Raw genomic sequence first — 14,239 nt, 5'->3', positions numbered from 1 at the left:
AAGTCAGCCAGATGACTTCATTTATCAAGTTGAGTCGACTGACTCAACCATAGGATCTACTTTAAGAAGAAAACAGTGTTCTCTTCCCCACCGCTGTTGGGGAAGCAGTGTCACTGTTTCCCTGCTTTCTGCAGCAGGGAAACACTTCTCCCACTTCTCAACACTTCTCCTGGCTCTCACAACTCAAACCCTACTGAAACTTTCCCATCATCAAAGTGCCTTTTCTGGACAAGTGGGAAGAAGCTCCTGCAACTACTTCAGTGTTCCTGTCCAAAGGCTGGGTGGTCATTGCGTAGCCTGTGTGGTTTGGCTTTCTGGCGTCCTCTTTTTGCTGATCTCAGCCTGATACTGCAAAGAACAAGCAGGGCTGTAGTTTGACAGGCCCCGCAGTCTGGGCAGAGCACCTTTGAACTGGCATTGCTGCTTGAAGGAGCAGTCGCAATGAATGTTCATGGTTGCTTTTTGTATCTGTTTATATCTTTAGCAAACACAGCATGCCTAAGCTATTTATTTTTAGCTGCTTTTCACTATGGCAGTATTACATGAAACAATTTATCTTGATGACCCCAATACTCGTTGTAGCTAAAATACTGAAATGTCATTCCCTAGGTTTTTCTTTTGGAGGTGGGTCCCAGCTATGTTATTGCTGCACGACGAGTGTCGCATTAGGACTCTCTTTCCCCTGGATTTTGCTTTGACCATTGAATTTCATTTGCTATTTTATTGCTTCATTGTAAATGTTTATCGCTATTTTAGTCACTGAGCATTACATTTCCTTCTGACTTTTCAGTCAGTTTAATCAAAACTAAAACTAACTGTATTTTCAAGAAAATATGGCACTTATCTGAGAGAGTGGGTGAATAGTGATGACTGCATTGAGCAATACACATTCCTGTAGGTCTCCTAATATCCTGTAGGCTTCTCTCTCTTTTTTGGGAAGTTCTCAATTCTTGCACTTTATTTCCCTATTTAATCAATTAGTAATCTAAAAGATCCTTCCTTTTTGTCTCATGCAAGTTGAGTTTATTGAAGAGCCCCTAACCGAGGCAAAGAGAGAGGAGTTTATGAAACTTCTGGGGAGCAAATGTATTTCAGCGAGCCTGATTACCATGTGCTTGGTTTCTTCATCAAATAATCTTCGTAGTTCTGTACAGCGTGACTGTCCTGTGCAGAAGCCGTGCAGCCTCCCCGTACTGTCCTGCTCAGCCATGTGAGTACAGCGCTGGTTTCTGCGGCTCCAACACGTGGGTGTCAGCGGGAGCAGTGCTTCGGCAAGCGGGGAGTGGATGGAGCTGCGTGCACGAGCCGGAGGGGACCAGTCAAGGCCATCCCTCCCCGGCAAGAGGCTCCAGTGGAGAAAAAGTGTTTCACTGAGCCAGTCTGGGAAGAATTCGTTGCATGTGTAGGAGAGGGTTTGGGATCATTAATGAGCACCATGAGTACATGCAAGAAGTACCTGGCTTTGTTAGCAAAGGAGAAGAGGGGGAGCAGGATGGGATTGTGCTAAAAGTCAAGTTGGTATTTGCAACAAGATAGATTTGTGGCGTGGATTTAATCGAACAAGGCTGTTCAATGAATTTAGGGCAAAGTTAAAGGAGTGACTCTTAAGGGAGAGATTTCTTCATTTTACACTCTGTCTAAAGCTCTTCTTCAAGAGCATGCAGTAACTGAGGCTATAAAAGAAGGAATTAAATAGATGTCTAAATCAGACTAAAACAGCTTTCCAAAATCCTTTCCCTATGGAAAGGTTTTCATTAAATTGTTGTCATGGTAATGGAGTGCTGAATACTGCATAACCTCTTTCGCTAAGTAAACAGAAAAGATGGGGATACTTTATGCCTTGGAAAACAGAGTTTATTAAGCTGTGCGGGAGCACTCTATTCCTAAATTTAAGAAAACAGAACCTTTCGGAGAGCTCAAAACTCCCTTGAGTTTTACCCTGGGAAACTGTGAAAAACCCCTATCTAAAATTAACATGAGAGAGCTTAAGTAGATTATTTAAGATTCAGGAGAAGACTTGGGGAAAAAATAACGTTTTCTCATTTAATCTAAGAACAGTGTTTTATCAGAAGGTACAGCCTTTCTTGAATTCCAGAATAGCGTGGCTATGAATCTTTTCCTCCGCGTTACAGATGATGAAAGAAAGGTAAAGGGACTTGTTAATGTAAGTTAATGGCAATATCAGGAAGAAAATGGACATACCTGAACTGTCAGTACAGCATTTTACTCCTTGAAGCATAGTTCCTTTCTTGAGCCCTGCTGATGGCTGACCATGTGTAAAACCCAGAGCTGGTATTTGTTGTCAATTAGTAACAGGAGTTCCAATAAAGGTAGAATTTTCCAGCTTTGACCTGTGGTACCAATACCAGAGGTTTCTGTAGCTGCCGTGTGCATTGTCATTTGGAAGAACTGGCAGAGCATGACCAGAGCGTGGGCACTTCTCAGGTTATTGCAGCCGTGCATGTTGTCCTTGATAGCTTATTCAGAGTTACTTTTATCATAGGTTTTTCCCCTCCTGTTAATTATTGAAATTAATAAAAATATGTGCCTTCCTTTATTTTTACCCTACTAGTCTGTTTTAGTTGTAAACATGCAGCCTTGTGGCTTACTCATTTCCAAAACAGGATGCATACCAGCCTGAAACGGCGACTGTTTGCTGGAGCGTGCTTTCTTGCAGGGTGGCCGCTATTTACCGAGATTTCTCACTGAGGGTGAACACTTCTCCATGCTGTTGTGAAGTGAAAGTAGCTGCACTGAGGAAGTCGGGAGAAGGCGTTATGGTCTGGCAAGCAGGCTGACTTCCTTTGGCTCTGCAAACAGTAATGATTTGCTTTGCCTGAGATCACTTATTCATCAGGCTACATCAGATTGGATCAGAGCACAGTCATGCTACAAGGTTTCTGTACGTAATTTTTTAACACAATGAATTTGATTTATTCAGCTGTTCTGGATGGGTGGAGAAAGGCATCTGGCATACAAAGAAATTAGCACATATTGAGTGAAGAGTTGTAAAATGTAGATGAAAATGGTTAATTCTGAAGGAAATAATTGTGGTGTATATGATTTTGTACATAGGGCAAATTTACAGGAATCTTGATGGGAACAAAAGGGATTAAGATAGTTGAAGTGCTTCACAATTTCTGTTAACCTTATTGCACGTATGCATAAATAATGAATTAAAAGAAACTCGTTTGTGGAGCATGATCTGTTTGTGCTCTGCAGGATGTTATGCTGACGGTATGCCAGATATCAAGGCATATTTTAGAGGGTGTATATTGGAGAACATTTTCCAAAGGGAAAACTGTGTCAGCTTCAAAATATAATGAAGATTTCTTCTCCCTTCCTCCTCCTCTTTTTTTTTAATACTTCTTGGAGGGCCACTTTGTTAGATGCTTTTGTTTCTAAAAGGAGTTGCCTGTGCCCTGTGATTTTAATTAATCTAACACATCACAAAAAAAACAGCCTTGTCTTATTAACCTGGGAGGTTTTTAGAACAACCAGTGATGTGGACCTAGTGCTCTTTGTCTGTGATTACTTATTGAATATACACAAAATGAGTTCCAATTCAATTATTAGTTGGGCCTTTCAGTTGAATAAGTGTGAATTGAAACCAAATGCATTTTCTAGAAAAAAAAAGTTATTTTTAGATTTCTGTTTCTTTATTTTCTCAGTATCAGGGATGCATTGTTTTCTTGATTGCTTGTAGTCTCGTAGTGAAAGTTTTGCAGATCACATCACCTCTCCCACCTCTCCTTTGTCTGATCAGTTTGCTTTTTACACTAACGACCTATCTTGGTGATATGGGAAATTCCATACGTTTTATTCTAAAAATGCATATTTATTTGCTTTTTGTAGGCAATCAAATAGACTTTGATCTGGAAGATGAACTAGGTAATTTCTTAATGTTTCCTGGCTCTTTTCCCGTAAGTCAGTGCCCAGACTTTTTTTTTTTTAAATCAGTTGCAAATTAATTTAAGCAAGCACTGCTGACATTGTACTTTTACCTGCCTACTCTGAAATTATATGCCTTTCAGCTGGCTAGTCTTTATTAAATCATATGAGAATGGTCTTTGTGTTGCAAAATGCTTTTGTTCCATGTTCAGGCTAAAGAGTAGGTGCCAGAAATCTCTGCAGCCAGCTCCCAGTGTCCATTAAAAACTAGTTCCCCCTGATTTTCATGGGGTTTAGTAGTAAAGCTCCCATGCCATCCATTTTTCACGGTAATAGACTGAAAGCTTTTACTGGAAAACCGTATTTGGACAAATTTAGAAAATGGAGTATCAGTTGTTGCTCAGAAAATGCTTTGAGGAGCAGTAGAATGATGCCTCTGTGTAAATACAGAAGACGTGCTTTGCCTGTCAGAACCAATTAGCTTGAAAAACTCTATCTGTTGTCTAAATGAAATTGCAGATGTGTAAGACTCTTCATAAACAGGAGTGTTTTTGCAGATAAGCTGTCTCCAGCCCTCCCTTTTTCTCTCTCCCTCTTCCTTCCCCTAGCAACTTTCCTGGTGAAACACAGCATATTCCTCGACTGTGATACTGAAAAACAAACGTCATCTGCAGTAATACTTTGTCCGCTTACTGGAAAAGATGCACATAGTTTTATCTGAAAGGCTGTTTTAATTGCAAAGCCTGACATTGTTTTCTGAGGGGCTTTATTTATTTATTTATGTGGCCTTCAGCTCTGTTTTGGCTCTTGTAAGGTAGAAAATAGTTCGGTTGGAAGGGGCCTTCAGAGATCATCCACTCCGACTGCCCGACCTCTTCAGGGCTAGCCCAAAGGCAAAGCATGTTAATGAGGGCAGTATCCAAATCCCTCCTGAACACTGATGTCCAGCCTGACCCTCCCCTGGCACAGCTTTGTGCCGTTCCCTCATGCTCTCTCCATTTCACCACCTCAGGAGGTGCAGAAAGCAATGAGGTCGTCTCTGAGCCTCCGGTTCTCCAAACGAGACAAACCCAGTGTCTTCAGCCTCTCCTCATAAGACACTGAGTTCTGGCTGCATTCAAGGAAATCCCGTTTACAACTGAACCAAAACCACTAGAAATCTTCCAAAGCAGTCAAAAAAGGAAATAGTTTGAAAAATGATGTTCCTAAATAGATTTTCCTTGACGGTTCTTGTCAGGGAGGGTAGGAAACAACAGAGAGCTGGGAGAAGAGCAGGTGAGACCCTCAGCCTCCAATTTGCTCAGAAGAGGAGGAGTTTAAAATCTTAGCATTAGCAGGAGCAGGACAAGCAGCTCGTGTGCCTTGCTGCGATGTGGACCTGGTGCTCCTTGCCTGTGGTCAATTATTGTGCAATACACAGAGTTCCCATTTGATTGTCTGTTGGGTATTTCAGTTGAGTCAGTGTTAAGCAGCCTTGCCGGGGTGTGTGTTTGGTGTGGGAGATGTTGAAGGGGTGCCCAAGGGGACGGAGTTTTGTTCAATATGCAGTAGCTCTCCTGGCATGCTGCTTACAGCCCAATCTCTGCAGCATGCTGCCAGTGCATGTTAATAATGAATTGCCTTGTGCGCATACAGGACTTTGGTTTTGCTATACTAAGAGGGTGTACTTAAAGTCAAAAAATGCAGTGAATATGAGGCTGGTTTTATGGTTTTATTTTTGGTTCCTTGGGATATTATAGCTGAGGTCTTTGAAGAGTGAGTAAAGTGGGGGGTAATTTTGTCAGGCGTTAGAAACCTTTAAAAGCAGCATCTTGTCAGCACGGATCATAACCCCAGGAGAAGCTGCAGTGACTCCAGCTCCTGTGGTGAACATCAAGGATACTCAGTCCTCATCCAGTGTCTTTTCAAGGTCACCACTCTGGGAGTTGGGTGGTCATTGCCTTGAAACAGAGGAGTGGGCAGGAGGAGCAGGCTTGGCATTAGCTGAAAATCTGGTATACGTCTTGAAGACACGATAGGAGTTACGGGGCACCCCCTGCCCATCTGCAGCAGCAGTTGTGTGTGGGAGCTGCTGGAGGGTGCGTGGTATGTGCAGCATGGGGTCGGGCGAGGTGGGGAGCACTCGTCGGCGATGTTACACGGGTCAGTTCAGGCTCGCTTCTGCTTTCCTCTTTTCTGTCACTAATGGACCCGTTCTACTTCAGCTCTTTGTTCTTAAAGTTGCCCAGGGCAACTTTGAAAACTCTGGTTCGTGTAAGTATGTTTTAAGAAAAGTACTGATGGGAGCTGGTAGTATCATCAGGAGGACTATTGACCTCTAGGGAAGGTTTTGTGTCTCTCTTTTTTTTTTTTTTTTTTACTCCAGAAAAGAGTTATACCTTTCTATTGGCTGTTCTGTTTTGTTTGTGAGATACTACCTTCATACTACAAAGAACTCACCTAATGGGGTTTGTGATCAAAACAAATAAATTAGGAATCTGAAACGGAAGGCTCTGGTGCAGTGTAGATAGAAATGGAGCAGCCAGCGGGTGTTTACCAGTCCCAGCCTATTGAAGCAAATGGTTTGGATAGCCTGTGGTGCACGCGTGCAGGAAGGTCACTGTGTCACTGGAGTAAAAAGTCAGGGGCGGGTCTCATTTACAAGTCAGCAACCAAGTGCAGCCACAAGGTAAGGATATGTCATTTTAGTGGAGCAGGCTGCTCTGTAGAGACTTCTTCCAGGGCTAATTATAGACATTGTATATTCAATGTGACTGTAATGTTTTGCAGTTGTTAGAGCAGCCTTTGATCGGGTTTGTGCCTTATTAGTCAAAGATAAGCTTCCTTTGCATACCCAAATTTTGTCTAATCTAAACAAAACATTTCATCTGTTATATAGATGCATTCGCTTTTATCTTTTAGAAGTCTCTGTAGGCTGTTTTCATACGTAGTCAGGACCTGGTCTGTAAAATTTCACACATACACAACCTATTTTGCTGTGCAGAGTGTGAGCTTCTACTACTTGCCTCACAGATCTGTGGTCTGAGCAAATAGGGAACTGCTGCAGAAGTAGGACCCATCCCTGCTGAGTTGGCTGCAGGTTGTGGAAAGCATTTAAGAAATATATATACGGATGTGTGATATAGACACAGCTTTTGTGAGACTGTCTTTTGAAATGCTTCACTGGAAAATGTTGGTTACGTGTGGTCTGTCAAAATGACCCTTCTTAGAAGTCTCAAACTTGGGAACTGGATTTAATGTTTTTAAACAAACAAACAAACAAAAAAAACCACCAAGAAGCAAACAAAATGATGTGTAGCCTGAAATGTCTTCCTACAGTTCTCAAACTGTTCTGTGTATTTACTTTTATATTGTAGCCTGAAAAAAAAAAAAATATATCGTTAAAATATAAATGTAAGAGGTGGAAAGAACCACCTCTCAAATCCCTGCATATCCATTAAGTTTTTCCATACTTCCCTAAACTGCTGCTGGAGGTCATGTAACCTTCCCACATTTGTGGTGAATCCTTGGTTGTCTGTTTTCTGTCTGTATCTCTTACTGTGCATGTAGCTGATTTTTTAGCCTCAACAAGCTTAATATACTACTCCCTCCCTTAGGTACCTTGTAACTAAGAAGTGAATGTGCTAGAGAGAAGTATTAGCTTTTTGTTCCGTGTGGTATGCATCAGTGGTTCTTATACAAGTGGTAACTGAGGGTATTTTAGTGACCCTGACCCCCAGCCCAGAAAGTGAGCTTTGTTCTTGCTGAAAGTCAGTGGCAAAGATGATGAATTAGCAGAAAATGGTTTTAGGATTCCTGAAGCATCTTTCTCGCTTCAGCTTGTGTTTTAAGGCTTCTCCTAAAAAGAAAATATTCTTGTTGGTGGTAATTTGTCAGATTTATTGGCAGGCCATTAACATTTTTCTCAGAAGAGATAAAATGTCTGGAAAATGTTCCTGTGCAAGTAGTTTGTGGCTACGTTGGTCACGCTGCTGAATGAGCTGCTGGTGACACTTGGGACGCAAGGTGACGTGAGCTGTGCAAGAGCAGATGTCGGTTAGCGTGGGTGGCCACTGGTAGATAACCTTGGACAAAATGGAAATAAATAACAAGTTTATATCAAAACAAGCAGCTTTCTATAAAGCAGGAGCAGTTGACTGTGAAATTACTGTTAGCTGTTGTATTATTATACATTAAGATCTTAAGTTTTATTTTAAGTTTCATCTTGAAAACATGGTTCTGTTTTCTAAATGTAGATGTATGGTGGTTTAAAAACAAAACAACTTTTGGCTGTTTTTTGTTTCTTTTACTGGGGAAGAGGAACAGGGGAAACAACAGTAAAAACATTATCTTCCTTTTTTTTAAATTGTTCTTGAGAAGATAACCTAGAGGTGGTGATACGATGACTGAAGAGCATGCCCTAGAATAATACTAGATACTCATGCAAAGTCTGGCTTTTACATAGTCGTAAGGAATTTTGTTGTTCAATTCATTTTAAAAATCAAGCTAGCAAGTGCGTTTACTTGTTTGCAGAGGTTAGCTATGTCTTCATGTTGTTTTTTTTTTTTTAATGCACAGTTTGAAAAAGAAAAGGCAAGCCAAACAAAATGCTGAGACTGTCTCTGCCAGTTCACCTGGATCTCCTGTTTCCAAAACTCCTGCTGAGAAAGATGATGGAAGTAAAGTTATTTTGGATCAAATCAGTTCCTCTGAAGACAAGTGTAAATTTTCTAGGGAAAAAGAAACTGCTCCGGACAAAGAAAAGAAAAAGAAAAAATACAATCAACTGAAAGACATCAGGCGCACAGAACTTAAAAGATACTATAGTACTGGTGAGTTATGTTATCACTAGAGTACTTTTAAATGCACTTGCTTTGATAGCTTGTTAATGTATTTTTCTCCTATTTTATGGGCTTTCCTTGAAAAGTTAGTTGACTCTGGATATCTCTTCTGTAAAAGCAAACAAATTTATGTTCTACATATCCTCTATTTTTAACTTTACCCTTCCGGTTCTTAAAGAAAAAAAAAAAAGCATTTTTTGTTTCTCAGTTCTAAAATACAGTGTTACAAGCAACAGTTATGTTCATTATTACAATTGTTTTTCTAGACTTTTTCTTCAGTATTTTATGAAATTGGAGTTCAGGTTTTTTCGTTGGGTTATTGTTTCTTAAATGATGCACACTATTATAAGACTGCAGTCTTAATTCATCCCAGTTTGTCCGTTGAAGTGTGAACAAGTAAGGAAATTAACTACGTGTTTTTAAACAAAATGTCAAAAGCTTCATGTGCTGGAATACTCATCATGTTCTCTCCCTTCCCTCCCACTGTATCGTCAGTACCTCAGTCAGTCATAAATACCTTTTTTTACATTTATCCTTGCAATTAATTCAGACAAAATTAAATTTGTGCATAAATATATGTGAGATGAACCATTTACAGATGTTTGCAGTTCTGGATTGTAATTTGTTAAATACTTGAAGTATTTCATAAATTGTATCTAAAATTACTTATCGAGAGAGAATTTGAAAGGATAGTTTATAGGAATGAACTCTTAGTTCTTTTTTTAAAGAAGGAAGGCAACAAAATACTGCAGATATCGTGAAAACAGACTTCTTTCCTGCTCACGCAGTGTGCGCAGACAGCTGATTCCTGAGGAGGATTCCTCTCGAGGAGAAGGAAATGAATCAGCAGTAGAAGTGCTGTTGCACATTGACTGGCACATGCAGACTAGGCTGCATCTAAAGATTTTTTTTTTTATGAGGCAATATGGGCCTTCCCAAAAGTAAGGTAAATTGTGGAGTAATGTTTCCTAGCAAGCACAAGAGTTTGCAGTGATGCATTGATCAGACCATAGGTTTTGGCAGGTTTGAATCTAATAAGGTCAATAATGTGGAAACTAAAAGAAAAGTTGCTTCACTGTTGCCTTAAGAAGTTCTTACCGTGCTGTTCTTGAAAGAAAATAAGTAGAAGGAAAACTGAATAATTATTAAGGAATGAGTCTGTGCCCTGTTTCTGTTTTGTTAGTATGTTAGTTTTAAAAACAAAGCCTACAACACATACCCCAAAGCGTAAAGTCCTGTTGTATTGCTAACAAAGCGCTTGTCCTAAGGCATCAATTTATTGTTGGTTTGTACCTAAAGGAATTCAGGGCTGCGTGAGGTAGCTGGGGCTTGTTTCTCTAGTGTGCCAGGAGTTTTGTGAAAAGCTTTGCGACAATTGGTGCTTGCTGTAGGGAGATGGGGGATGGCGTGCCTCTGTCACGGGTCCTTCTGGCTGACACGGGAGAATAGAAAGCTCTCCAGGTCTTCCTTGGCTAATGATCCAGCAGTCAGTACAAAGTCAGGTTTTACTAATGTTTGATAAGCATGCTGGTGTTTTTTATGTGGACGGCTATCGTTGTGGGGGTGATTTGTCGCACTGCTAGCTGTCATGCAGATGTGCGACGTTCTGCAGTGCTTTCAGAAGTACGAGAACTTAATTCTGCCGTTGACCTGAGCACAGACCCTGCTGACAAAACCCATTGAGAAACCCCTTTGTTATATAAACTTACACTTTTGGTCATGAAAAATAAAGTTTTTTACCCAACTGGAGCATCAAAGTTGTAGGAGTGAAAGCTTAGAGAGAGGTGGAAAGTGGTTGATTGTGAAATAAATATAATAGCTCTGTGTTCCTTATGCAAGTCTCAAAATGCAGTAATTTCAGGTGAAACATTAGTTGCCGTGGTATTAGCCTGCCTGTGTTACACCTGCCTTCTTCCCCTGCAGCTGTACCTGTTAAAGCGGTTACTGTGCTCAGCCACTTGTCACCACAGCCCTCCTGAAAGCTGCCGCCTCTGCTGCCCTGCGGACTGAGTGGCTCCTGAGAGCTCTGCCTAAACCCAGAGCAGCCTGTAGGAGCTGGGCTCGTTTAGGAGTTAGCCTTCACCTTCATGTGCAAGACAGACAATTTTTGTCATGTCTCTGAGCTGAGCTCTGCAGAAGTGTAAATTCAGCAGGTCCCCAGTGGAAGACGTGTTAGCTGTATTGGTCAGAATACACTGCCAAATCTGTATCCACACCTCTAAAACACAGTCTTTTCCATGTGAAACTGGCTGAGACCATCAATGCACATGTACCTGTCTTTATTTAATGCTATGGGTACCTATACCTCATATTTTTTTTTCCACATAGTTTCTTGTGAGTTTTCCCTTCACTGATGTTTCTGAGATGCTCAGATTGAAGTGATCTCCCTCTCATTCCTATGGTTAACCATTTTTCTGGGTTTACTTGCCCCAAATTTTTTTTTTTTGGTGTTGTTTTCCAATTATCCAGCTTTAACTTAGTGCTTAGAACTTTAAGGAAATATAATATGCCAATTACTAATATTTTTTCCTAAATTCTTTCTGCATTTTACTAAAATCACTAATTTTGCTAGTCTAAAGAAAAACACATTAGATGCAGCAACAGTCTTGTACTTTGTCTCATCTGCGTGTTGATAGGATGATGCATGCATAATTTATTTTGTGGCTTAATGGAGGTCCTGTCATAAGCTGCTTTGAGCCCAGTGAGGTCGTGTCTCTCCATCTAAACAAATGAAGACCTCAGTCGTCTGAATAATTTCCTTTTCATATTTTGCAGGACCACAAATGCTTCTTTATTGTTGTTAGAAAACTGGGAAGGAACATTACATCTCACTATAATTTGTTCCTCACACACCATGTCCCTTCCTTAGAAACTTGTGAACATGTTTGCCTTTATAAATTTGTAAATGCTGGTGGTGGCAACTTTACTTTTTCCACTTTGAATTTGTTTTCCCTTTGACTGATTTATGCAAGAGCTGTTAATATGTGAGAAGGATTCTGTTGATTAGATAAATCCCTCTCCAGTAGGGTGACTGCAATGCAGCTTCTGAAGGCTGCAGAGAACTGGGGGTGACGGTGCTCCCTGCCACACTTTGTAGAATAGAGAGTGGTTAAAAGGCTTATTCTTTGAAGCAGGCGATGTGCAGCTATGGGGTGAGAAGCTCCTGGCCAAGCGCCGTGATGTGGTGTTGTCTGCAGCCGGTGGGTGGCACCGCAGAGCCGGGGAGAAAGAGTTCAGCATCCTGCAGGAAGGAGTCCTCCAGCGTCCGTCTCCCCAGCCAGGATTGTTCTGCACAGCATGTCTTTTGGCACCGTGGTGGCACCGTTACAAATAACCTAATGGTACTGCAGTATCGATAATTTCTCCTGAGACACTGCTAAATGGCTGAACAGATCCCACCACCAGAAGGTTTCTCCTGTGTAACCTCATACTTTCCTTCTCTATTAGCACTTGTGTTCTTCAGTGGCTTTATATTAGTTCTGCAATGTATTTGTACCATTCAGTCTCCAAATCTCACACTGTAAGACGTTGCTTTGTAGATATAGCCCTTGTTTTCTTGCCTTAAAATGACAGAGGCACCAGTACTACTTCTCTTTCTTTTCTGAGGACCAATAGAAACAACTTTCTCCTTATTTTTTACCTTGTCTCTTAGCTTATGTAGCAATTGGCTTCTTAACTTCATCTTATGTTTTCTGCTATTATTGCTCCAGTATCTTCTTTCAGACTTCTAAGGAAGTATTTGTTCAGCACAGTGCAGTTTCTGCTTCGGCACCCTAGCTGCTATACCAAGTGCCCAGGATGCTCTGCCCTTCTTGGGATAACCTAGGTGACCTGCTTCTGCAACTTGGCTGCTTAGTTCAGATACTTTCTGTGGGAAGCCTGTTTAGTTGGAAGATGTTGATTTCGCGAGCTTCAAGATACATGTGTAATATATATATGTATATATGTGTGTATGTATACATGTATATAAATTATTTTATCCTTTGTTTTGCTTTTTTTTGGTAAGTGTGTTTTGCTTTTTTTTGGTAAGTGTCACAGGCTCTAAAACATTCCCACAAATATGGGGGGTGAGTTGCAGGAACCCAGTGCTGGAGCTGTAACAGCCCGGAGGGACCAATTCACTGTCTCTAGGGCAGAGCCCACATCTCCGGGACAGACTGCACGGGTGGAATGCTGTGAGACTGGGAAACCAGCATTTCTGTCAGGAATTGCTAAAGCAGATGAAGGTGATGGTGCTTTGCCACTGAAGACTGTGAAAACAACAAATGTGACACTGAAAGCAGACAGTGTGACACTAGTGTAAATTAGGGTTGAGAGCAACCTTCTGAATTTCATTCATACCTTTAGTCCAAAACAATATAATGTGTCTGGCTACCAGATGTGCTGCGTATTCCTAGATTCTTCTGATCTTGCTTGAAATCATAATCTATCAGCATACGTGAGGAATTAGTCACCATTAAAGAAAGCATCATAACGAAAAGTTTGGTTAATTGCCCCACATCACATAGTTTTATCAGCAAAACAAAGTCTCGTTTTCTGGCTTATTATCCTGCCCTCTAATCATAAAGCCATCTTTTCTTTTCGTGCAGCCTCCTGTTCTCACTCAATGCACACCATTCAATTTCTGCAGCGAGTGGGAGGTCACACTAATAGATCTTCATCTTCTTGTCTGTCTGATTTCTGTCCAGCGCAAGCAGGAGTCCTCAATACCGTGACAGGAGTCCTGAGAAGGGAAAGTGGTCTGTGCCCACGTAATCAGACAAGATAGCACACATTCAGCAGGGGGTGCCAAAGCAAGTCCCCAGAGTCCAGAGGCGGACAGTGGATTCCTTTATGGTTTGTTCTCCCTGGCATGATTTGGGCAGTGGTGGTATGGGAACAGCACGGCATGCATGCAGTTACAGAACCTCTGAACCTTCTGGGTAGCTGGCCAAGAGCAGCTGTCGGTCAATAAAACGGAGAGGACGTAGCAATTTTGAGCACTTGCAATGTGGTGAGATTTTTCCCTGCTTGGTACCAAATCAGCAGAGGCAGCTCCCCTCATACAGCTAAACTCGCTGCCACTTCCAAAACTGAAGGTTGCTTGCAATGAAGTGACAATTATTGCAGAGTTTAAATTAATTAAAAGGTGGGACACTTACTGAACCCACTTTTCATGGTGATTTCTAATCAACAGGCCATTTATTAAACAGGCTCAAATAAAATTAAAGCAGCAGAGGAATAATTTATTTTTGTTTTGGTATAATTGCCTGGGTAGAATAACAAGGAGTTTGGGGTAATTTATGTGTGAACTGAATGCAGCTGGCAGTGGGCTGGATAGGAAGCTTCACACAGTTGGTATATTATGTTACTTGTTGAAACCATTTAGAAAGAATGAGGTGGACAAATGACTGAAAGACAGCAGGTTTCCAAGCACTTGTTTGGGAATAGAGAACAAATGATCTCGAATCCCAGTGGATTGGCATTAAGACTAACAGGTTATGTTCGAGCTGAGTTGTTAATTGGTGTTTACAAGAAACTGTCACACG

At 41.1% G+C, this 14,239-nt stretch overlaps 1 protein-coding gene across 8 annotated transcripts in view; it reads left to right on the top strand.

Moving 5' to 3' along the window:
- NCOA7 (nuclear receptor coactivator 7) overlaps positions 1–14,239 on the top strand; it is a 94,491-nt gene that overhangs the window by 33,845 nt on the left and 46,407 nt on the right. For all 8 annotated transcript variants that reach the window (XM_080586787.1, XM_080586791.1, XM_080586785.1 and 5 more), the window contains one exon: positions 8,449–8,702. In XM_080586787.1, the coding sequence (XP_080442913.1) occupies positions 8,449–8,702 (254 nt within the window). Of the gene's footprint in view, positions 1–8,448; positions 8,703–14,239 lie in introns of those variants that run through there.

The sequence above is a fragment of the Anser brachyrhynchus genome (genome assembly GCF_964034855.1).
Source record: "Anser brachyrhynchus genome assembly, chromosome: 3".
Lineage (NCBI taxonomy): Eukaryota > Metazoa > Chordata > Aves > Anseriformes > Anatidae > Anser > Anser brachyrhynchus.
The sequence above is the reverse complement of the archived record's forward strand: the minus strand, read 5'-3'. Positions and strand labels throughout refer to the sequence as shown.